The sequence below is a fragment of the Clavelina lepadiformis genome, chromosome 1, assembly GCF_947623445.1.
Source record: "Clavelina lepadiformis chromosome 1, kaClaLepa1.1, whole genome shotgun sequence".
Classification (NCBI taxonomy): Eukaryota; Metazoa; Chordata; class Ascidiacea; order Aplousobranchia; family Clavelinidae; genus Clavelina; species Clavelina lepadiformis.
This window is the reverse complement of record NC_135240.1, coordinates 23,068,841-23,093,956: the sequence shown is the minus strand read 5'-3', so window position 1 is coordinate 23,093,956 and position 25,116 is coordinate 23,068,841. Positions and strand designations below refer to the sequence as shown.

The 25,116-nt window shown below is 35.6% G+C and overlaps 4 protein-coding genes across 7 annotated transcripts; 2 read left to right on the top strand and 2 right to left on the bottom strand.

The window, feature by feature from the left end:
• Positions 1-242: 242 nt before the first annotated feature.
• Positions 243-4,075, bottom strand: LOC143462172 (uncharacterized). 2 transcript variants are annotated; one of them, XM_076960233.1, is made up of 5 exons: positions 3,936-4,075; positions 2,972-3,190; positions 2,618-2,887; positions 2,249-2,336; positions 243-1,999 (listed from the first exon to the last, which is right to left on the bottom strand). In XM_076960233.1, exons 1-5 carry the CDS (start codon positions 3,979-3,981, stop codon positions 1,714-1,716), a joined length of 909 nt encoding a protein of 302 aa, XP_076816348.1. In that variant the 5' UTR covers positions 3,982-4,075; the 3' UTR covers positions 243-1,713. The 2 variants fall into 2 exon arrangements, with proteins under 2 accessions (XP_076816348.1, XP_076816341.1); XM_076960226.1 differs by having other exon boundaries at positions 2,972-3,205; positions 3,936-4,071.
• LOC143462165 (uncharacterized) lies at positions 3,971-7,678 on the bottom strand. Its single transcript, XM_076960214.1, has 5 exons — positions 6,590-7,678; positions 6,077-6,286; positions 5,421-5,702; positions 5,140-5,245; positions 3,971-5,059 (listed from the first exon to the last, which is right to left on the bottom strand). Exons 1-5 carry the CDS (start codon positions 6,630-6,632, stop codon positions 4,717-4,719), a joined length of 984 nt encoding a protein of 327 aa, XP_076816329.1. The 5' UTR covers positions 6,633-7,678; the 3' UTR covers positions 3,971-4,716.
• Positions 7,679-8,288: 610 nt separating this feature from the next.
• LOC143462131 (tryptophan 2,3-dioxygenase-like) lies at positions 8,289-18,186 on the top strand. Of its 3 annotated transcripts, none has more exons than XM_076960185.1 (12): positions 8,289-9,629; positions 11,487-11,580; positions 12,359-12,482; positions 12,702-12,798; positions 12,956-13,089; positions 13,199-13,260; positions 13,402-13,477; positions 14,684-14,902; positions 15,969-16,112; positions 16,199-16,304; positions 16,478-16,568; positions 17,161-18,186. In XM_076960185.1, exons 1-12 carry the CDS (start codon positions 9,596-9,598, stop codon positions 17,453-17,455), a joined length of 1,476 nt encoding a protein of 491 aa, XP_076816300.1. In that variant the 5' UTR covers positions 8,289-9,595; the 3' UTR covers positions 17,456-18,186. The 3 variants fall into 3 exon arrangements, with proteins under 3 accessions (XP_076816300.1, XP_076816293.1, XP_076816307.1); XM_076960178.1 differs by lacking the exon at positions 8,289-9,629 and adding an exon at positions 9,645-11,057; XM_076960192.1 differs by lacking the exons at positions 8,289-9,629; positions 11,487-11,580 and adding an exon at positions 11,624-11,902.
• Positions 18,187-19,777: 1,591 nt separating this feature from the next.
• LOC143462156 (tryptophan 2,3-dioxygenase-like) lies at positions 19,778-24,307 on the top strand. Its single transcript, XM_076960203.1, has 11 exons — positions 19,778-19,905; positions 20,732-20,855; positions 21,062-21,158; positions 21,287-21,420; positions 21,510-21,571; positions 21,661-21,736; positions 22,696-22,914; positions 23,215-23,358; positions 23,450-23,555; positions 23,704-23,794; positions 23,944-24,307. Exons 1-11 carry the CDS (start codon positions 19,880-19,882, stop codon positions 24,140-24,142), a joined length of 1,278 nt encoding a protein of 425 aa, XP_076816318.1. The 5' UTR covers positions 19,778-19,879; the 3' UTR covers positions 24,143-24,307.
• The last annotated feature ends 809 nt before the right edge of the window (positions 24,308-25,116 follow it).

Genomic DNA, 25,116 nt, shown 5'->3' with positions numbered 1-25,116 from the left:
ACATTTCAAAATATTGCTGTTTGCCAATGAGGAAGTCGTTCTTTGTCTAGAAATTTGCTCATTGGTTGTTATATCTCAGATATTGTTTCTTTACATCAGCTAAAATAACCTACTCTTGGGAGAAAGCAGTTAAATAAGCTTTTAGGACAAGATTAGAGCTTGTGCAATAAAATCATAAATCTAAGCTTGATGTCAAGCATTGCATTGAGATATCCTTAGGAAAAAAATAAAGTTAGAGCATATAATACTATATCAATATATATTTAAGTCTGACGTCACTTTTACGGTAGAAGCAAAATAGAAAATGATAAATAACGGCTAGATAATGTAGCTTAAGCGACTAGTCAGATAATTTTGAACGAAATTAAAATTTTTGTTTTATAACCATAGCTAAGAACTTGACCTGCAAAACGAACCAGCTATCGTGTTTTATTAAAAACCATTTCGTCGTACCTCACCTTCCCCTCACATGGATAAAGAAAAGAAACAATTTATCGCCTACTTCTATTATTTATAAAAAAGAAATAGAAATTTTTTAGAATCACGTAGGCTATTTGTCTACACGATGTAAATAAACAAAATTGATTCAATCGAATTGATTGATGTGACGACACTATGGTGATTTCGCATTGTTGAAAAAACGTTTCACAAAAAAATCCATAAAAATATATAAAAAACCAGTAAGCTAAATAAGCTACCTAGCTAATTAGGTAGCTTTAAGCACGTAAAAGAAATAATAAATCTATAGATCAATGTTTGTTGGAAAACCGTACAATTTATTATTATTTTCAAGTTGTGACCAGAATGAGTTGACATTCGGAAATTCGAAGTCTAATCTTCTTTATGCGGTGACATGTGAGCCTGTATATCGTGCAATATAGCGCAGCTTCATTGGCCAAATGATTTCGAGAAAGAGATTGACAACGCGAATGAAGCGAGTTTTTATACCTGCCTGCATGCGAATATCGTACTTTTTTGATACAAAAATATCAATTAAACATATCTTCTGTTAATTAATCTTGAAAAGCTATGCAAGATGATAAATTTTTATTCGTACTTAAACTTTAGGAGAGCTTGATGCAACGTTTTTCAAAAACTAAAACACGACCGCCATTTGATTGGCAAGCTGACAACGAAAATTTAACTATAGTCTATATAGGCAGGGTTGCTATCGGTCTGGACTCAAAAATAAGGACGACTAGGAAACGAAAGAAGAATACTACCTCAAATAGTGCACAACAGGAGAAGGCAATCAATGTTCCTAAAAACAAAACGAGACACTATTTGTATGTTCTTAATTTTGCTATCTGTTTGATACAGAATGGTATACTAAAGGTGTCGAAACTGCCCAGAATAGGAACCTCTGCCCTAAAATTAAGACAAAAATAAGGACGTTTCTTAGAAAAGAGGATGGTATGGCAACCGCGGCTATAGGTCTGCTTCAGGATTTATGGCATTATGCCGAGGAGAATAAAATCGTTGATGCGTCAACTAATATAGTAGCCTAATAGCATATTAATTCCCGGGCGTATGACGCAACGAAAAACACTTTAAAATACAGAAACACATAGTAATAGGCCTAATATAGTAGGAATACATATACAGAAGGTCTATTCTATCGCCTTGACTGACTTTTCTAAGCGATATTCATAACACAATTACAAATGTATAAAACATCACTCGCATCAGATCATTGAACTTCATAAAGAAAAGTTAAGTTCTCTTCTGTACTCTGTAATATCTATTTGAGGCGTTGGTGTTGGCAGATTGCATGGATTGGTACAACTCATTGTCAACAAGTTGCTTGTTATTAACTGACCTATATGACGGAGATATCGACGAAATGTTTGTTTTTACATCGGATTTCACAATTGAGTCATGTTCAAGTTTATCATAATCTCCGTCCGTTTGATGTTCGCGGGTCGGTGTTTGCGGTACAGAGTAGTTTACGGTGATGTTGGGAAATGAACTTAATGCGTCTTTTTTCTTATTGTTTGACCTGAAAAAATAAAATAAAACTTTTAGCATTAGGCCTATGTGCTGTGCGATAATATCTCGTTCTAGTGTAGTGGTTATGTTATACCATCATTTTCTACAAACATGCGGCTCCTTTTGACAATCAAAGTGTGAATTGGCCACATCTGTTTGTTTATAGCCTACTTGATAATAATGAAAGAAAAGAGATCCTAATCGTAATCTTAGCTATAAAATGTATGGAAATAACCACAAATGTATGAAAAAATCTTACCGCTTGCGGACCCAGTAAAAGTGGCTTAACAGGCAAAATCCTAATAGCGCAAAGCCTGTTACAGCTGCAGCGGTGGCGCCGACAGAACCTGCACACCAAACTATAGAGTTTTCATATCGTAGTTAATGACTTCAATTTGATTATAACAATAGTTATTCCAACAACGCTTCAAATTAGCCTATACGTATAAAAAACATCTCACTAAACCACACTAACGTACTGTATGTAGTTACAGTATATGGCCTTCCAAAGTCACTCCGTATAGCTTATAAGCCTATGGGCTATAATATAGTAAATATAAGCACGGTACAGTATTAGAAATGCTGACTTGAGCATGTTATACAGCAAAGCACAGAAAACAAAATTTACCAGGATTACTGTGTTGATTCGTTTCCGTTGAGCAGGGTAGGAAATAGAAAGAAAATTTATACAGTAGATGATTTTCTCCATTGTTATAACTTTTATGGTCAATACTCATCAGTCGTGGGGGCCAGGACTTCGCCTGGGAAATTTGTTTCTTCGGGCAGTAATTCGTAACATATGAGACATTACACGCCTTTTTTTGGGCTTCTGAAATGACATACTTCCGACAAATGTATTCGTTTTGCGCTAGAAACTTCTGACGAGAAAGAGTAACGTCTGACAAAACAATAAACGCAATTTGTACAGTGGCTATGCTATTTAATCAAAATTGTATGCCACATTTGCTTACATGTTTCTTACTTTCAGGAGTTATTATGCGGTCTTGTACGTTCACATAAGAGTAGATGTAATGAATGTTAAGCACAAGGACCACATCTGTACGGTTTTCAGGATGGTTAAATACATATGTCATTTTGTGGTCACGCTTTGATGTTGGGGAGGTGTACATAACAAATCCTTCCGTTGCTGAGAGGATTTGTACATCGACGGAAGTCGTTGCTATTCCAAGACGTCCTTGACCTTGCAAAGATAAAACTATAATAAAGAAAGATAACAAAGTTTATTTATTTATAGTGGTAACGATAAAACCTTATACGTATAAATGGCGATGGAAAGGTTTCATTGCCATAAGAAGTTGGCGTAAACGAATGGGATAGCATCTGTGTAGGCTACAATACTGTTTACAATACTCATCTACGTAGGACACAGTACTAGTTTACTTTAAACCAGATTCAAAAGTTTCCGTGGTTATGTTAACTTCCTTTTTTGTAAAACGTTCAACAAATAATCCAGTAACAAAAAGTCAAAAATATTCCTATCAATATCAGCAATCACCAAACTTGAAGGCAGTACCCAATTCAAGTCAAAGTTGATCTGTGAGTTAAACAGTCACAAAACAGTGTTGGATGTGTAATCAAAATCCCGTCTGTCGCGGAAGGGTTTTCATAAGCAGAAAACGCAACAAACCGTAGCCTTCCTTGATGCTTAATTACTCCAGTAGTATTAGCATACAGCGTTGAAGTGATTTAGTTTTCACTTTGGCGTAATCGGAGAACAGGAAATGATACACTTTTACTGACACATACTGTTGGTATTGATGATTAAACGAAGCAAACTTTACATGTATTTGTTTGTAAAATTGTTTGCATATTGACTCATAGTAATTGATGTACGATTGTACGTAAAATAGTATGCAAATAGTTAAACAAAGTTTATTTCTAAATATTGTAGTGGTTATAGTAATTTATCTATATTCTATACTTACTTAGCAACAGATATAGAGTTAAACTTAAACTGACAAACACTTGCATATTCCTTTATTCACGCAATTGTAATGCGCCTAAGCTTCTCTATTATACTATTTTCTACGTTGTGATTCTTCAAACTTTAGCACAACAAACTTATACATAAGGTAGTGCGCAACTGTAACAATTAACTGCAATAAGGAAGTGACAAAGCTTAAGTGCGTTTGCTGGAACCTTTACACAGATTGCCTTTTGTTTACGAACCATGGTCTGCATGACCGTGAGCATTTTCCATACGCATGCAATACTGTAGTAATAGGTCAAACTGTAATAATACTTTCGCAGTTAGATTAGGAATGAATAAATCACAACTAGTTTGGTAAACTGATAACGTTATCGAGTAATGGTAATGGACAACCAAAATGGAAGGACTGCTATCCATGCTTCGATGTAACAAGATTTGCTTGCAAGAATGGTTTCAAATTTATAAGTACTTTTACGTTAACAAATTGTGCAAAAGAACACAAACGAGGCAACGTCATACAATCAAAAAGCACTCATACTTAATGAACATTGTGAGTCACTGAAAAGTTTAAACTGCTTGCTTTGACAGTTTTGTTAATGCAAAATTTGTACAATCAGCTGCATCATTACAGCCCGGCAAAGAATTTATCACGTCAGTGCTGGACAAAATATATTAAATGTAATTTAGCCACATAACGCTTTTGCTGGACCGCTCTTGTAAAATCATAGCATATCAAGGCTCTTCCATACAGGTAAAGAGAAGGCATAGTGCAGCTTTTATCCAGTAGGCGAGTCGTTATAAGTATGGTAGAGAACATTTGGAACACTCTCTTGTTCGGGTATCATATTGTATGGCGATTCATAATTTGAAATGTTTTGAGGTGCTGGTTTGCCGTTTTCAATCTGTTTTACCGATGCTCGCAGTGGCTGGAGGTAAGGACTAGAACCAGGTCCCGCGTAAACGTAATCGTTTTCATTTTTCTTAGATCTACTTGCACCACTACCGGTTCTTTCAGGTTGCTGGGTATTTCTGAAGCTTGCAGACGGCTGGGAAGCGTGCCCATTCACATTTACGTAAGCATAGTCGTGCCTTTGTTTGTTTGGCAACTTCCTGTTGTTTCTGCATTGGAAAACGTAACCGTTATTCGGCTATTCTTATAACAAAAAATAAACGTGTATGGTGTAATGTCATGCCCTTGCCTGCATTTCAGTGCAAATAACACAAAGGCGACGACGACAATTATCAGCAGGATACCAAGAACAATTGCTGCTGTTATGCTTCCAGTACTTTGAATCGGTTCCATTTCTGTTAACACAAAAATTTCGCAATTCTTTTTGTAATATATTTTTAAAGTCATATTTCACTTGCAGCAGTCATCCTACGTCCTACATTCGTTTATTTTATGTTACATTCGTTGATTTTAAGATATCGTTCACAACTGCATAATGTTTCTATTTTCATTCCTCGAAAGCTATCTTACCTGTGCTTGGTGGTGAAGGCAGTTTTGATTCGGTGCAGGGAATGTAAAGATAATCAAAATAAAAGTTGAGGTAAAAACTACCCGTAGCATGTCGAAATGTTGCTTCTTGTGTGGTGGCCCGAAGCTTCGGCGGCCAGCTGTCAAGAGTGCGGTTGTTTTGAAGAGGGCAGTATGAAGAAGCGAGCTCATAATTGCATTCTTTAGTTTGCATATTTTTCGCAATGTACTTGGTGCACATTTTCTTGTTGCTGTTTATCCGACTCATCTTTGGCAGGACTGTGCCTAAACAAATCACATCAAAGTTATCGATGACTTATTGTTGCCATATTTTATTTTTACAAGTCCCGGAAAAACCTTTTAAGTTTAAATTTGATATTAATTATATCCACCTAAAATTTAAAAAGTATATGAACTTTAACAGTCGTTGCGTGAAAAGTTGAAACTGATTCGTGATATTACATTTCAAAATGTACAAGTTACAATGTAAACTGTTCGACCTGTATGCTCCATATCAATAGATATGCCAGTATATTTTCCTCAATTATGTTCTACAGTTTTCGAGCACGTTTCAGGTTATAAAACAACAAATCTTGTATACACTATACTGAAAACCACGTACGTTGTTATATAACGTGTATAAACAGATTAAAAAGTACCATCGGGCAAAGTGATGACGTTATTCGGGAATCCATCTGTATAAAGCGCCAGGGTTGTAAATCTTAAGATCAGCATCAAATCCGTTCTGTTTTCTGGAGGAACGAAAGTCCAGGTACAGTTTTCACTTTTCCTTGGATTATATCGCTCGGTGCCAAACGATTGCAGTATGCTGTTATCACACGCAACCGTAACGTGATTTTCCAAAACTCCTGAAATTTAAAAAGATATATAACTCAATTCTTTTAAGTTTATAAAAAAGAGACATTCATAATAATACAGGTGCGTATTTTAAATGTCGTGTTTTCATGCTTCCACTGTGAAACTAAAAATTAATAATTGCAACATTGTTGCTTTATAACTGCTGGTGGCTTTGAAAAACTAATAAATTTCTAATTTTTAGTTGTAAAAATTCTCAGCTTCAGCAACTTTTTTTTATACACGCCCTGAAGTATGCATCGTTTTTTTTCAGCCCAGAATAGCCTATAACACGATTAAAGATTACAAGAACTTACCCAGTAAACTTACAACCAAAATCAAAGTTTGAAAAACCTTCATAACTCTTCTCTTTTCTTTCAACAAATAATTGACAAACTCTGTGAGTCCGGTCTTAAATGGAGCAATACAGCTTTCTGCAAAATGGACAGCTTTAACAAAGTTTAGGTTTACGATAAACGAATTAGCCTAATTCACACAGCGAAAAAGCGAACGTCACTTTTCCAAATTTAAACCTCAAACTAAACGCAAGAAGACTTATAATTATTGAAAAGGACATGGCATGACGACACGTTCAGTTTCTGGGTTTTGGATCATTTTTGTGCCGGTTTGACAAATGCCTGCTTACGTTTAGGCCAATATACGTCAGTGTTGAACGAAACAGGAAATTTTGCAAAACTCAATACACGTTGCTAATACATACTTCAGAATCTACCACGCTATCTTCAAACGTTCGGCTGTTGTACGCTTACATGTACAATATAGCTCCCTTACCGCGCATGTGTATATGCCTATATGCCAACAAATGTCACTGCACGTCACGACACATGATATGAAAACGTGACTTCCAGTTATTTGGGGATTACTCCATACAACACAATTATGGAAGAACACAAAAACTTTGAATTCAATCAATCATGCGCGTTTGCAAAAGGCGATACGTCAATTTATTTGACCCAATATAATTTGTTTCGATGTCATTAACAGCGACACCCCGGGGCTTTAAAAATTCACTGCTTCTGCCCCTCAAAGTAATTCGTTTGATATGGACATTTGAAGAAAGAAGCATAAGTGAAGTATAAGTATAAGTGAAGACAGAATAAGCCGAACGGACTGATAAAAACAGTTCTACACACTATACAGTACACTTAGATGTCGATCACGTTTAATAGTTAGTACATTTGTCCCATCAATGAAGAACTGGGTTTGCAGAAACACCAATTTTAGGTTACTGTCTGAAAATATGGGTAGTTGATGGGTATCTAGAGTTTTGATATATTTTTTCCTTCAACGAATGACAGAATATTTTTTTTGCAGTATTGTTGCACAAATAATACAGTATAGCCTATGGACAATGTACTTAATGGTTGCACATAGCCTGTAATATATACAACTATAGAGAGAGGTGATATCATACATAAAGATCACATTGTAACATATAAAGGTTACTGAAATAAAATCATTTAGTTTAATTGAAAGTTATCTAAATTTATAGATACTTCAAATCCCATCATTTTTTATCCTTTATGTGACTAGCAATATGCTGACTGTTCTGGCTTAGCTTATTGGCATGTTGGTTGGTATCATTCTTTAGACTCGTGATAAATAGTATCACGCCATCTTCAGACAAGCAAATTTTAAACCTACTTTAAAATGCATCAACTGAGTTGAAAGTGGTAGTGAATTTAATATAAGCATCATTTTAGGAAATTTTTGTTTAAGAAACTTATAAATTATATAGCCAAGTTACCAGTAACTTAAGGGTTTACCACCGAACGTATAATGTATACGTACCAGTCGTGAATGAGCTGTATTTTAAAGCATTTCACAAACACGTGGTAGGGTGTTCTTTGCGTATAATGAAACAAACAAACATAAATGCAGCGAATGACGTTAAAACGACACGCATGGCTCTTAAACATATAAGTTTTGCGAAAGATGACGTGGTTTGTTGTTCGTCGAATTAACTATGACCATTGTGCTATACGTTGCATTCACGTCATAACGTTGCAGAATCTACCTAACACCGACTCGTTTACTGTGCTAGCGACCTACCTGATACCAATTTATTCCATATGAAGTAGGTTAAGAAAAATAGCATTGGACGTGGTAAAATAGTCATGGTTATAATTTATTTAGGAGCAAAATAGCCGTTTTTATTGTCTGGTTTTATTGAGAGGCTTATTTTTTCGATCACGAGGGCTTTCTGAAATTTGCATTAGTAATTTGTTTCTTACTTTTGGAATATTTTGAAGGTGTTTATGTGGGAGTCAATTTTACTGCATGTGGCGCTTTGTCTTATGCACAAAGTATGCCGTTGTGGCTGCTTTCGAGTGTAGGAAAGCTAGTTGCGTATACTCCACAATTGTTGCGCCAAAGTAAAGCGACGTGGTACCAAACAGTCCATGTCATATGGACATCGGGATTGGTACAATGCTTTGAAGCTTGAACACAAGTGCAATGGGCATTCGAGACATGTTATTAAACTGACCTGCACCTTTGAAAAAGCTATAGTTTCACACAGTGGCAAGATTCAATTTCTGGTCGAGGAGATTAGCAATCATACATTTGAGTAAAATAGATGAGTCGTGAATATGAAATTTCAAAATCAATCTTTCATTTATTTCATTTCTTGTCTTGGGTGTTTTGGTTGATTTTGTGAGGATTTTGAAGCCTTTAGTTTTCTTCCCGACGTTTGTGGCGGATTATTGTTACTTTAAATTTTTGTTTATTTATCTTGTTTACTTTGCTGACTGCGGTGAGTTTAATTGGGTTATCTCGGCAGCGTCTGGTCAATTTGCGAGTTTGTCTAAATAGTCATGCCAGTAAGCAGTCGGCCAGTCAGTCACAATATCCAGTACCCCAGTTAAGGTACAATATTTGGCCAACGTATGACAGCATTATCTGATGCACGATGCGGACATATCTGTAGCATAGAACAAAGTGAGAATAAACACACATCACCGCTCTTTTCAAGAAATAAATATGCTAACAAATGTCAATGCACGTTTTGACTGGTGGCGTGATAATGTAACGTGATTTCTAACTACATTAGTGTTTGGAGACTCCAGGCTGCGCAGAAATGGTAGTTTCTGAAACACTTAATCTGCTAATTTGAGGGGGGCGATACCCGAAATGTTTGCTATGAAATACAGAACTTTTAAGTTGTGTTTGAACAGATTTGAGCGACATCTTGTGTTTTGAAAGTCATCTATTAAACTCGGAAAAATATTTTGTTGGATCTTGCGTAGATATAGTGGGAAGGAATTCCATACAGTTCGATGCTACAGTACAACCTGTAATCGATGTTGTCTTGTAGGCTTCAAGCTCTCAGTTTAGGTATATATTATTTCTATGAAAACGTAAATATATGTACGGTATGAATAATTTGCCTGATGCCTATTAGCAAGGTGGAGAAAATATGGAAGTGATTTGTTTGAAGGAAAAGCAAAAAAAAATCCAAAAAAATAAAAACGTTTCTATCGGATAATGCAAACAGACAGGTTCGGTAACCGGAACTTGAGCAGCGGGAAGTCGTTTCCGAGTTTATGTTGTGGGAAAACTTTTCGCCGGTTTGAACATCAATATTCAAATGCCTTACAGTAGCCTACCAGGAAGTGTGTACTTCCAAATGATTAATTCAACTGATGATGTACATGTTGTTCCAAAGATTGCAGGAGATGTAGTGTTTGTGGTATCGCTGTATACTCGTATGACGGTTTTGTTATGCTTATAGATCCAAGTCGGTGATTGTTTGTTGTCACTGTCATTCGTTTATCTACATTCTACATAATAACGGACAACTGCTTAGTCATTCATATTTGCAGAATGGAAATCGATGGCTATACTTTCATCGCAATTTAAAGTTCCATGCTAATTAATTGTTGTCAGTTGCGCTTTCTGCTAAACGTGATGTGTCATCTACTCATCAGTCATGACGGTGTCTGCCGCGGGCAGGTTGAGCTGTTTGGAAGTTATTTCTGGACCATTAATGGGTCATGTGATGAACACTAAATCCACGAGAATGTGCTGAAAGTTGGAAACTGAACCAACACTTCCTGCATAAAGTCGCAATAGGCGTATCGTGTGCTTTGAAGAAACAACAGAAATATAGGCTTGCATATAATATACCGAAAACGATTATGTGTGAGACAAAAATGTCATGCAGCAGATCATGATGCGTTGGCAAGACATTCTCAGTTCGGTTCGTTTGTGATTTTGCCGCCCGGGGCACGGGCACGAAAGTTAGGAAAAGCAGCTTTTGCATGTCTACTTAATCTTTTGTCATTTGATGTAAAAAAGTGGGAAGTGTCAGATATTGCTCACACCATTGCGTAGTTCATAGAGCTTGCTGACGAGGGACATACAAAATATCTTATTAATATGTAGTCGCATATTTTCTCGGTTACATTTGCTGTTATTATTTAATCTTGTGGTTAGCTTAAAGCATTTGGTAGAATGTATAGTTAAATGCGGCGAGCTCAAGTGTATACTGAGTGGAAGACAACAGAGAGTTTAGAAATAAAGTTGAAACCAGAGTTAGTTGGCTAAACAAAGCGTGGTTTATCCAAGTCAGTGTGATCAATTTTTGAGTACGCTTATAACTAAACATGCAATGACCGAAAAAACGAGAAGCCAACTTTATGCTTTTTCATTTTCTTTTTATCAACTTGAAACTGCTTACTCTTCATGTATAGCTGGAAATGTGTTAAAAGCTACTTATGACAGCAACAACGCTACATGTTGCTTCTGTTAAATTCATTCCAGGCAAGACATTTATATAACAAGCAAACTATCGCCGTTAAACGTTGTAATAGTCGAAGCAATATACACTGCATGCTCAGAAATCAAGGCATATATCACACTTGTAGGCCATAGTTTTGGCTACTACTATTTCACCGGGGAAAATAGTACGTTCGAACCTATTTTTCGTGGTTTCTTGTTACTCTAACTTAAATGTTATAACACAGTAACCTAAACCTAACCTAAATCAATGTTCTAATCTAAACCTAACTTCAAATAAACTCCAAAGAGATTAAATCGACTTTTTTCATGCCCGTTCTCCTAACCTAACCATCTATCTGTAACTATGGACTGCGTGACCTACTTACGGTGAAATAGTCAGTCTGCATAGTTTTTGTTGTCTTAGAGGCGTGCTTATAAAGGCACTGTTAAAAGAATCACAGTTCTGTTTAGTGCTACGCAGTTTGCAAATCAACCTCAAAGAGAAGAACTTGGAATTTTCATTAATCGAAAAGAATACGATGGCTTGTCCTTATTTTGCCGGAAAGTGAGTTTGAGTTAATTTTATATTCAATGAAAGTAAGCTATTTCTACGATAGACAATCAAGCCGTGATTTACAGAAAGCCACCTGCTAGTGATACTTGTCTGTCAGTCAATAAACAGGCAATCAAAATTATAAAGGATATCAAACATCTCTTGTATGTATCATGTAGATAAATCAAAGTATGTATCATGCAATATTCAGTTTATTGTAGAAACTGATCCTATCAATTAGACTTTTGTTTGCGACAAATGGCACTTTTCCTTTAAAATGAAATCAAATATCTGAAATAAACAGGAAGCATATTTATCGTCTTTGAATGTCCGTGTAAGTTGTGTCGAAGTGTAATTAATTCCTGTTGTTTATCTAATACGTCGATCTTGATTTTACTTCACACATTGTACTTACACGACGCTTTAAAATACCAGGTATTGGAGTTTTTTTGGCTTTCAATATTTGAGACTTGTGAATTTATTACCGTAATTATATAATTTCTTGCTCATAACAAGCGTTACGAGAATCGCCGCAATATTTTATATCACCATATTACCTATAATTTTAATGCAAACTGTCTCGGAGAATACAGAATGACTTGGGTTGGTGTATTTTGCGTCATAAAACAAACATGCAAACTCTGTAACAAGCAATGACGAAGAGCTATTACAGATATCATAAGCCCGTTGTAATTACAATTGCCCACGCTATGGTCTGATTGTCAGACAAGCGTAACATATTTTCTGCATACAACGTTTACGACTTACGTGATTTATTACGTGCCTACAGGAACCGCCCCTCTAGCATCCAATCACAGGCGTTGGAGAGTCGTCAGAGTATTGATGCGTCACACAGCCATCACAACAACGGTATCAATAATGAAACCCCGCTCAGCTATAAAACCTATTTGAAGGTAGCGTTTACGTGATTTTGTTTAATTTACTGTTTGATTTTTACATTTTACTACCGAATTTATTTTACGTGGTTTGGGCCACACTGTAACTATATTGTCATAACCATATAAAAAAGTGTCGTACCACATTTGACCCATTTTCCTTTCCAATTTGCAATGAGTTTGGTCTGTACAATAATTCAATCATATCAACATTAGCTACACTATTTACTTTCCTAGATTCCTCAATTACTTTCAGCTCAATCTCTTCTGAGCAGCGAAGGCGGAAAAGTGACACCGGTTCATGATGAACATCTGTTTATAATCACTCATCAGGGTATCTTGAAATGTTTGGATAAATTTTTATCTTTTATAATACCTTTCAGTTCTTACTGCTGTGTATTTTTCGTAGATAGACTTTCAGCATCCTAAAATCTTCCATTGTTTTGTTTTTGTCGGTCTGCATTCACTTTTAAACCTTTTGTGTATTTTAGCTTTTGAGCTGTGGTTCAAGCAAATTATTTTCGACATCGAGTCAGTAATCAAAACATTTGACTGCGAGTATTTGGAAGAAAGAAACACTTTGTGTATTATTCAAAGACTGGACCGCGTTTCGCAAATAGTAAAAGTAAATTATGTTGCTTTCTGCTATAGTTATTAATCAGACATATATGTATGCTAAACTGAGAAAAAATTTTTACTGTAAGACAATAACTCACATTACACTTCATCTGCAGCTACTTTGCGATCAATTCCCTATTATAGAAACAATGACACCTCAGGATTTTCTTGAAATGAGGTAAAATGCAGTAGTAGCCTTACGTCTGCGATCTGTTTACTTCACGTGTTATAGAAATAGAGACAATAACATATGGTGTATAAACGCATTACTCATTTTTGGGTGAACGCCAATAGTGAACCCTGTCTGTTACAAATTTAGAGTGTACTTAGGAAACAGCTCCGGATTTGAAAGCATGCAGTTCAGATTGCTGGAAATCAAGCTCGGAGTTTGCGACGTAAGAGTTTTATAATATTAAGTAAATAAAGTAAAGCCGTCCCATGTAACTGCCGTAGGCAGAGCGGCGCCAAACTCTGCAGGTCTTCTGTTGGAACTGCGTGTTTACTCTCTTCGCTTTATACTTTCTCAATGCTGAACACAAAGCAGCAGGAATCACAAAAATATACAACTCATAAAGTCTTTTGTATAAGACCGGACCCCAGAATCGTGCCCAAGCTTCCCACACAGAATTCAGGCGCTCTGTAACCACTGTATAGGATTATAGGCCATTCCGCGGTTTAAGCAAAAATAAAAATGTGATATTAAAAGCTCTTCTACAAGGGATCACTTTCAGATGGATAAAACGTTTCTGTGTATAATTCTAATAACAATATGAAAGATGGTGCAGGGCTGTGAAACTATATACGGCAATGTAAAGATCAATGATTATTTCAAAATTTAGGCTTTGATGAGTGAAGCAACTCCGTACGATGTTATATGTTACAACGTGCTTGGCCAAACTAACTGTAGCTTCAGGTTAACGTGGATGAAGGTTTCATGTTAAAAATCCTGAAAAACGAACGACAACCAACTCTACCTAGGAATGTGAATTGTCTATGGTCATATAGTAAAGGTGTTAAAGTTATCCAAACCGAAAACGCTACAGAAAAGTAAACAAATTAAATTATCTTTAAGTTCCTTTATACACCCGATATAGATCAATATTGCTTGTAACATAATGGTTACACAGAGTGAAAATATTTTTCGCTAGTGCTTTCCGGCCATGCGGTGACTGATATATCGTCCATGTTTCAAAACGACCAAAACAGTCGTGCATACTTTTAAGTTGAGTCATTTGGAAATTGCCTTGGCTATGTACCAATAATAATTAATAGGAATGCTGAGCATCGTGCACGAACTGTGTTGTTGAGAGATTTTTAGTTTCCTTCGCGGTACTTGTTCTCATCTTGTTTACTGCCGACCGATAATAAGTGACGTGTAAACGTACGTCAAATATACTCGTTATAAGTTATCTTACGCAGTCGTGGGTGTTGTTGAATCTTTCCATAGCCGCGGTATTCGACCGCGTGACGTCATCGTAACGAATATCCTACAAATTACATCAAAAAGGTGTAAATTGAAAACAATGACAACCCATTGTTTTTCTTTGTTAGTTTTCTAAACCTTTGCTAAGTATAGTGGCTTAACTTTTAACCATTTTTAGGAGCTTCGGATACTATACAATAAAGTCCATTACACAGACGTGTTTTTCGGAGAAGAAAAAGACAAAATCTTTAAAGCAAGAACAGAGAAATCACTTCTCGATGTTGTCAATAACTGGTTAGAAAGAACTCCTGGTTTGGAAGCAAACGGCTTCGATTTCTTTGGCAAATATAAATCAGCAGTGAACGGAATGATTGAACAAAACAAAGCTCATGCAGAGGTATACACTGATAGACTTGAGATTAATTACTTGAGAATAATGTCATTGCATGAATCAGTGTGAATTTTATCCCATTGGTGCAGTGTTTGAGTTATACATTTGCTTGCCAGGTTCGTTATGTATAGCATTTGTAATTACTTCGCTCACAGTCATTTGATAACCTTAAACTAAAGAGTTGCCTATAGTATAGATCAAGATGTTGCAATAAATTATGCTTTTCTATATCGTCATAGTTTGATTAGTATTATATTGCTCTTATCATGGCCTCGGTTCGCAATATGCTGCGCAACTGACCACACAACAAACAGTGATATCAACAAGTTAAAACCGTGTATTCAATTGTACCTTTTGACGATCTAATCTTGGCAATAAATGACGGAAGCAGTAAGATTTAACGTACACAAGCCAACAGTTACAAAATAATTTGTGAAGCATTCGTGGAAAGTGGTTTACGCAATGTGTTATAATCTTATTGTTTTCGGGAATTTAGTTCTACTCCCGATTTCCAGATACGTTCCAAATGTTCCCAATAATAGGCTGCTGGGAATATTTTAATAAATGAACGATGGGGATTTACATTTTACCTGCTACTTGTCGACGAAAATGACGTAGGTTAATGTCATTTCATCGCTGCTTGCGCTACAAAACTTTGAATTCGCTCCTATATCCGTATTACCAAAACTATGCAAGGAATTAACAAAATATTCTCCTGTTTGGTGTTTCTTGTGCACCGTATCGAATGAGACCACAAGAAGAAACTAATAAAGTATTTTTCTTTCGGAAAATATACCCTAACAAATTAGCTTGATAATCCGGAGCTTCAGCGGTAAACCAACGCCGACGATGTCGAATAAACACTTTTTTTGTTTGAGGATATTCATAGGTTATAATAATGTATGTCGATTCCATACGGTTTACTAAATGGTTAAAACAACCTATTAATTCTAAACAGGCTATATTTTTTTAAATACTTACTTGTTAATGTCTTTAACTTGAAACCACGTTACACTGCCAATAGATAGACTACATCTATTTACAATCTCTAACACTTATCATCTTACACCAGGCATGTGAAGATCTGGACAAAAAACAAGTATTGTTAGAAGAATGCCAAAGTCAAGTGGATACTTTTGCGACCTTGTTCGATGAAAACTTGCACAATGAATTACGTGCAAAAGGGAACAGAAGACTCACTCATAAAGCAACGTTGGTAAGAATCTGCACTGTACAAGAGTTCGTAACTTGTGTAGCCTATAAATTATTACCTTTATTGTGATTTGATTTTGTCGTTTTCAGGGCGCTTTATTCATATATTTGTATCGTGAAGAACCCAGAATCCATCTTCCTTTCCAAATTCTTCAGCGTCTGATGGACATAGACAGCGCAATGTTAAAGTTTCGATGTAATTTGTGCATAAATGCTTAGAAAAACAAACCTTTCTTCATGTGATAAAGAGTTTCACATTGTAAAAATGGAACTTGTAAAACAAAACATAGACATGTAAATGGTAAAGCGTTTCATAAAAACAACAAAAGATAAGAGCAATCAAATGCAACAAACGCATTTTTTGTTTAGACAACCACGCTTGCATGGTTCAGCGTATGATTGGTAGCAAAATCGGAACGGGAGGATCATCGGGCTACATGTACTTACGATCCACCTGCGGGTAATTAATTAATTATATTGGCTTGATACAACATATATGTTATTTTTTGACTCTGTTTAGTACTATTGACACTCACAACAAAATTCTGCAAGTCACCGTGTACTTGTGTTTGGCCGATACGAACCCAAACCCGAATAGATTCGCCGAATATCGCCTTTATGGAAGATTCGGGCAACAATGGCGAACCCGAATACAATATTAATTATAAATTTACTGACTTTTGTAAAAAATGATGGTCTAGTTTCCCGACAATGCTAAACTAGCCTCAGCAGTACTTACAATGAAGGTCGTTTTCCTAACGATTTTGCTTTTTCGATCGTTTTTAAAACACTATTTTTCGAAAGAAAGTGATTTGTTTATCGATTACGTCATTTTAGAAGCAAGACTTGACAACTTTTGGAGGGAATTTTACGGTTTGGTTCTAATACGAATAGATTCGGGATTCGTTCGTGTCGACCTTCATGATATTCGGGTTCTCACGAACCCGAATAATCTTCCTCGCGGCACATCCCTACCGTGTACTGTAGACCAAAAATCAGATTTTGGCGTATTTATATATTTCTAAATTCGATTTTCTATCTTGGTTTTGCAGCGATCGCTATAGAGTCTTTTTGGACCTCATGAATCTCTCAACCTATCTCATTACACGTGATCGCATCCCACCTCTCAGTGCAAAATATAAGCATGGCATGTCAATCCACGACTGGATGGATAATCTCAGCTCCTCTGAAAACGATGTAGATGAAGAATCCGGAATTCATTCCGTCTCATCTCATCCAAGCCTAGCCGCGAAATTTAAAAAAGCAACGTCGCTTTCAGGACAATTGATACTCGACGAAAACGTAAACCACTACAGGCATGCCGGCAAACCTGAAACAGAAGTTTAAATACGTTTCATTGAACGTCCAAAAACTTTACCGCATATAGCTTACTTAACGAAGAAAATGTTCTTGATTCAAGATTACCTATATAACAAGGCGTTGAATTTTTTCTATCTATATTCCTTTTCTGCTTTTGTACATGATTTTATGCTTTATTAGGTTTAGCAATGTGAAATTTAAAAGTTATTTACTCAGAAAAGACAGACGTCATGCATATTTTGTTACAGTATTTTTCTGACTGGTTTTTGCAAAGCTGGAAATACTGAGGTGTTTTGATGGTGATAGACTGTTAGTGGCAATTGATGAATTTTTAGTAAAAATTGTACATGAAGAACAGAAATTAATTTCCTTGCTAATATCCTTTAAAAGTTTAAAGGTTAAATCCTTATTCATTCCACGTGTAGCATGTTCGTGAGCAGCTTGTATCGGGCAACTTACTGTTGCGGTACTTTCATCAGTTCTTAATTAAATGAAATAAAATTAGGTAAAAAGAAATTGACAGGCTATTGCTGCTATTATAGTGTAGCTGTTAAGCTGATGTTTTTGAAAATTTTGTGCAATTTCTGTTAAAAGCACCAAATGTTTACGATTGTTACTCTGTTACCAAAAGTTTGTTTCTGAAATTTTTCTCTTTTTATTGCAAAGTGCACAATCGTTTTGCTTATCCGCGTCACTAATTATACCTACATTAACAAAAACTGGTTATCGTTGGCACAGTGAAATTTATTTTAACGCTATGAGATTTATACGTTCCAGTTAAAGTAGTTAGAATAAAGTTTTTCATTTTATGTTTAATGGTAAGCAAGATTAAAATAAGTAGGTGTAGCCGGATTAAAATTAACAGTCGGTAGCGCTCACTGTTTACACGGGGTCGAGTCACAGGGTCTATAAGCTATTTCCTCGGTATATTATATATGGCATGCGTTCCTGATTCGACAGCAAAAAAAAGCGGCTTATGGTAGCTAGGATTCTACATTACCCCCGTCAACTTGATTGAACAAATCAAATAACTTTTGTAATTGGCTATTGTAAGAGCTACTTCGACTATAAGTTCCTACTATTTCGTCAACCAGGCAAACAAAATAATGGGATTGCAAAATAATCTGCCAACAAAAGAGTCCACAAACAACCGCCTACTAGTCGTCAATGAATTGACTGTCTATCAAAACAAGCCGTGGTAATTTTACCGTCAAAATAACGGTTACTATGCAACGGGAACGGACCGACTGCCAAACAAAACAAGTTGCGACATTACGTATAATTAATCGTTAGCTATACGCGTCACGAGAAAATGAAATCCAAAGTCATTTACCAACAAGGCCGACTTCGAGCAACTTACTACTATTTGCTAACTACAAACGAATTAATTAAGAATTGCTATTAAGTTCAAGTTCGAAAACTATTGCCGGATGCCAAAATGACAACCAAAGGTAAATTATTAAAGTACTGATACAGGAACTTTAAATAGATTACAATACATATATATTGAACTTTGTAGCGAAGGAACGTCAAATTTATACCTTACTTGGTTTATTTTTAAGTAAAACTTACTCTTTCCTTATTTTTGGCGGTTGAACAAACGGGTTTGTTACATAAAAAAAATTATTGCTTAAATGTATTTGGGTTGTTGTATAGGCAACAACCTGTTGGTTGTGGTGATCTATAAATAATAATTTGTGTTTACATGTAAGCAGTAATTGCTGCCTGTATATTTACCAGCATCTGGTGAGTTTCCCATGTGACCATTATGGCCTATCGATGCGAGCCTGAAATGCGATCTGATGGCCAAGATCTGATGAACAAATCTAATTACTTATTAAACATTTGCACGTTTCGTCTTTATTTATAACTTAGGTCATTCTTAATCAGTGGAGTAAACTCTACAACAACAACAACAACAACAACAACAACACATGACAGCAACAAAGCTTCTACAAAGCGTAACGAAGCTTGCTTCTCTATAATTTAATATCCGCAGGTTGGTCACTTATCACAACTATCACGTTATGTTGACCGGTGACCGACCGAACGTTGATCAGGACCAGCGCAAGTGGGGTCAAAGGCTACGTTCACATATTAGGTTTTAAGTGTTAACATTCCTTATAGTCTAGAAATGTTTTTTTACTACTTTTGATTTGATCTTTACAGTTATAACCTCTTGCAAGAAAGCGTTTTAGTTAAATAGGGATCATTTTTAGGACATTTCAAATTTATTTGGTAGCCAAAGTTTCAATGAGGTGTACAACGCAATTCATGGTTTGTAAACACACACCCCACTCAGCGATAATTTCTGTAGTCTTAGTGACGTGTTTATGACGGCAACATTAAGCAAAGAGCAGTTTTGTGCTAGCTGGCAGTTAACAAGTCAACCTTTTGGTCTCTACAGATTTTTACTATAGTTGTAAAGAAAAACATATAGGCCTATATACGATGGCTTGTCCCTATTTTGCTGAAAAGTGAGTTTAAATTATTTTTTAATTTTTAATTTAAATAAAAATAAGCTATTTGTACGACAAAAACTAGTATATTTCTACTTATAAGTTACATAAAAAACAAAATGTTAGCAATATTTGTCAGTCAGGCAACGATTTGCTGCAATCTATTAATTGCAAGGACATCAAACATCCCTTGTAGATATATCTAAGTATGTATACTTGCTTAGTGCAAAATTAAGTTTATTGTAAAAACTGACCGTTTTGAGGCAAAATTGGAGCTATGTAAGATAATGCCAAATAGAACTTTTCCTTCAAACAAACAACAAACAAATACCCGAAATAATAGAGTTGCTGAGAATTAATCTCTTTTGAGAGACTGCGTTAGTCGTGTCAGACATCAACCAGCAAAGCAATTAATTCGTTTAGTTGGTTGTCTTAAAACGTTGATTACGTTTTACTTGCGTTCCGTTATGCGTGTTGCATTAAAATGCCAGGTATTCGTGTATTTTGAGGCTTCTTGTTGCTATAACGGTTTAAAATTTGTGTAATAATAACAGTAGTAATGGTTTCATAGTCGTAACATTTGCTACAAGGGGGACCGCGTTAGTTAGTTAGTTTTCCCAGTTTTTGCAAACTGTCTCGAAGAATATGCGGGCTTGGGTTGGTGTTTTATGCGTAATAACACAAAAAAACGAACCAACAGAAGCTGATGTGAAACTATAAGTGGAATTTCCAACATACCGAACACGTTTTGAGCAAGATTTCCCACGCTTGCTTGATAAATTGCAACGAGTGTGAATTTTTCCTGCATAAAACGTTTACGTCATCAAAAACGTGCTTATCACAGGAGCCGTCCTTCTGATATCCAATCAAAGTCACTGGAGAATCCTCAGACTATTGATGCGTCACAAAGTGATCACAACAACGGTATCATTAATGAAAATCAGCTCAGCTATAAAACCTATTTGAAGGTAGCATTTATGTGTTTTAGTTTCTATTTCTGTTTAATTTCTACATTTTACTTTACGTGAAATCGTTCGCATTGTTACTATAATGTCCTAAGCATGCAAAACATGTCGTAACACATTTAACCCATTTTCCTTTCCAATTTGCAATGAGTTTGGTCTGTACAATAATTCAATCATATTAACATTAGCTACACTATTTACTTTCCTAGATTCCTCAATTACTTTCAGCGCAATCTCTTCTGAGCAGCGAAGGCGGAAAAGTGACACCGGTTCATGATGAACATCTGTTTATCATCACTCATCAGGGTATCTTTATACATTTAGATAAATTGTGATCAATCACTTTTTTGCTGCTGCGTTTTCAGCATCTTAAAATCTTCCATTGTTTTGTTTTTGTAGGTCTGTATACATTTTTAAACAACTTTTGTATTTAGCTTTTGAGCTGTGGTTCAAGCAAATTATTTTCGACATCGAGTCAGTAATCAAAGTATTTGACTGCGAATATTTGGAAGAAAGAAACACTTTGTGCATTATTCAAAGACTGGATCGCGTTTCGCAAATATTGGAAGTAATTTATTTATTTCATTAGTTAATCATATCACATTAATGTACATAAAAATAAACATAAGCATTAATATATATGAACTTCAATGACAGCTACTTTGCAATCAATTCCCTATTATGGAAACAATGACACCTCAGGATTTTCTTGAAATGAGGTAAAATGCAGTAATGAAGCAATTATATGAATATGTTATAATCTTTTGCTACTCTGTACTAAAAGCCAAACTCTATGTTCAAAACTTAGAGCGTACTTAGCAAAAAGTTCCGGATTTCAAAGCATGCAGTTCAGATTGTTGGAAATCAAGCTCGGAGTTTGCGACGTAAGAAATTTTGTAGTGATTTTGTGAGTTATTTGTTTCAGCAAAAAGTGTTATAAAAAACTTTGATGTTGTCTGAACCGTGTTAACCAAATTTTAAAGTGAAATGAAAAACAGGATATAGTTTGGTACTCTAAAGATTTACTTTATATTTTTCTACACGAGCTTTCGCAAGCATAAGCTTGCTGCTTCAGGTGTACTGCGAAATCAGTAACAATATAGTAGTCTAATATAATAATACAATATAGTACTATAGAATATAGTAGTATTTAATAATAATATAAGCAATATAGTAGTATATTATAATATAATAGTAGCAAAATCTACTGCGAAATCATTCGCAGTACATATTTTATATTGTGCTTGTATAGGTTTATGAAATTACAGTGCAATATTTTCAATATTTGTTCCCTGGCTCGTTTTACCTGATATCATTTACATATTTCAAAATAAGCAAGACAGCCGTCCATATAGTTGTGAGCTGAGTCATTTTAGAATTGCCCTGACTGTACTTGTTCTATTTACTGGCAAGCTTTAAAATGATGTTTGAATGACGGTCAAATATACTCGTCATAAGCTAACTAATCCCGGCTTTTGTTGTATCTTTTAATAGCCGCGGGACTTGATCTCGTGACGTGGTTATTGGCGTAGCCAAGCCTACCTATCTTCGTTTACAATATTGTTTTCTAAAAGTTGAGTTTGTTTTCAACCATATTTGAATGCTGCAATTATGTTTGTCCTTTTTTTCTAACTGAAATGTTGTAATAGAACAGCCTTACAAGACAGAACAATTTTTTTTCCAAAACGTTATAGTTTGTAAAACAAAAACAAATGTTGCATCCGTAACGAATAACTTATAGCTAAAACCGAAAACGATTACAGTTCAATGTATATTTTTTTGTAGGCTATGTTTCTTAAAATACTTTGTTAACCTTATTTGCTTAACTAATAAACATTTTTAGGAGCTTCGGATACTATACAATAAAGTCCATTACACAGACGTGTTTTTCGGAGAAGAAAAAGACAAAATCTTTAAAGCAAGAACAGAGAAATCACTTCTCGATGTTGTCAATAACTGGTTAGAAAGAACTCCTGGTTTGGAAGCAAACGGCTTCGATTTCTTTGGCAAATATAAATCAGCAGTGAACGGAATGATTGAACAAAACAAAGCTCATGCGGAGGTAAACTGATAGACTTGAGATTTATTAGATGCTATAGAGCAGAGTCATTTGAAGCATTAATATATGAATTTTATCCCATTGGTGGAGTGTCTGACTTGTAGGCTATTTTAGCCAGTCAGGTTCGATATTCGAGATTTCATCTTATATCGTTTTAATCATTTTTACTCGCTGTGCAACGAATAGAAAAATTTACTCCTGCTCAATAGCTTCGGTGGAGTCTGCAGGCCTATATCAAATCTGGCTGAGCACACGCAAAAAACTTTATCGCTACAACTTCTTTCACTCTGCATATTACTTTAGGCATGTAAAGATTTAGCAAAGAGACAACTATTGTTAGAAGAATGCCAAAGCCAAGTGGATACTTTTGCGACCTTGTTCGATGAAAACTTGCACGATAAATTACGTGCAAAAGGGAACAGAAGACTCACTCATAAAGCAACGTTGGTAAGAATCTGCACTGTACAAGAGTTCGTAACTTGTGTAGCCTATAGTATATATTATTACCTTTGTTGTGATTTGATTTTGTCGTTTTCAGGGCGCCTTATTCATATATTTGTATCGTGAAGAGCCCAGAATCCATCTTCCTTTCCAAATTCTTCAGCGTCTTGTAGACATAGACAGCGCAATGTTAAAGTTTCGATGTAATTTGTGCATAAATGCTTAGAAATTGTTTTCCTTGTAAAGTAGTTTACAATAACGAAACTTGGGAGATAATATAAAAACTTGTAAAACTTTTGACCAAGGAAAAAAATAAAAGCAGCAAACAACAAGCAACCTTTGTGTTTATAGACAACCACGCTTGCATGGTTCAGCGTATGATTGGTAGCAAAATCGGAACGGGAGGATCATCGGGCTACATGTACTTACGATCCACCTGCGGGTAATTATATTGGCTTAGTATACTGAATGAGATTTCAATTGATTTCGCTTTCAACAGCTTTCAAGTTTTGCAGGTCCCTCTCTAGATGAAAAATCAGTTGTTGGCATATCTGTGTATTCTAAAATTAACGTTATGTGTTGATTTTGCAGCGACCGTTACAGAGTCTTTCCTGACTTCATGAATCTCTCAACCTATCTCATTACACGTGATCGCATACCACCTCTCAGTGCAAAATATAAGCATGGTATGTCAATTCACAATTGGATGGAAAATCTTAGTTCCTCTAAAGACGATGGGGATGAGGAATCCGGAATTCATTCCGCTGCATCTCATCCAAGCCCAACTTGAGTTTCTTCTCAAAAATTCAAAATACCGGTTACAATACCATCTTTATGACAATGAAAACTGGACGAAAACCTAGCTTCATACAATCAGGCTGGAAAATCTGAAGTCGATGTTTAAATAAGTTTCCACAAAACGACTAAAAATTGAAATACACATTTACAGTAGCTTGCCTGAAAAGAAAATGTTTTTCGTGCAAAGTTACAACTAGGCTACTCAGATATTCGTTTTTCTTTTGTAGCCTATCAGTAGGCCTACATATATTCTCTTTCTGCATTGCTGATTTTTTGCTTTAATGCATTTACGAATGTCAAATTTAAAAAAAGTTGGGAGGAAACTAAATTCTAGACCCTCTGGTGATGTTTTTTTTAGCCTGTTTACTGGTGTTTTGTCATAGTTTATTAAAAGATAATTTATGTCAATTATATTTTAATATTCTATGGTTGATGGTTCCATGTTGAAACTTTCAAATTAAAACTGTTGTAGGTTAGGGTTTTCCCCTTACTAACTTCTGTATGTATTTTTCGCTACATCACAACTCATTACCCTGACCCAAGCAGCGATACGTTTTGTTTTAGCGGATTTCTTAGGCTAGGCCAACTTTGAATCATTACGCTGTATTTAAATACAAAATGCTAGAAGTTCTCGGGATATTACTGCTGTACTAATTCAAAAGCCAGCCACTAACCCCACCGCGTATAAATATAAAGCATAAATACTGTTATAGACTTAGAACCTAGTGTCAGAATGTCCAGCCATACAGATTAAAATATAACTCTGTCAAAGTAGAGTTTAGACTAAAATAACTTTAATAATAAAATGTACGGCTCTTTTAAGCACCCATGGACCTGCGGTTTTACCTGGCAGGCTGGGTTTCTTGGCACCCTTCAGTTCTTAGTAGCCATTTGCACACGTAACCTTATTGTTATTGCTGTAAGAAATACAAGAAAATTCTAAAATTAAAAAACCAGACATTTTAG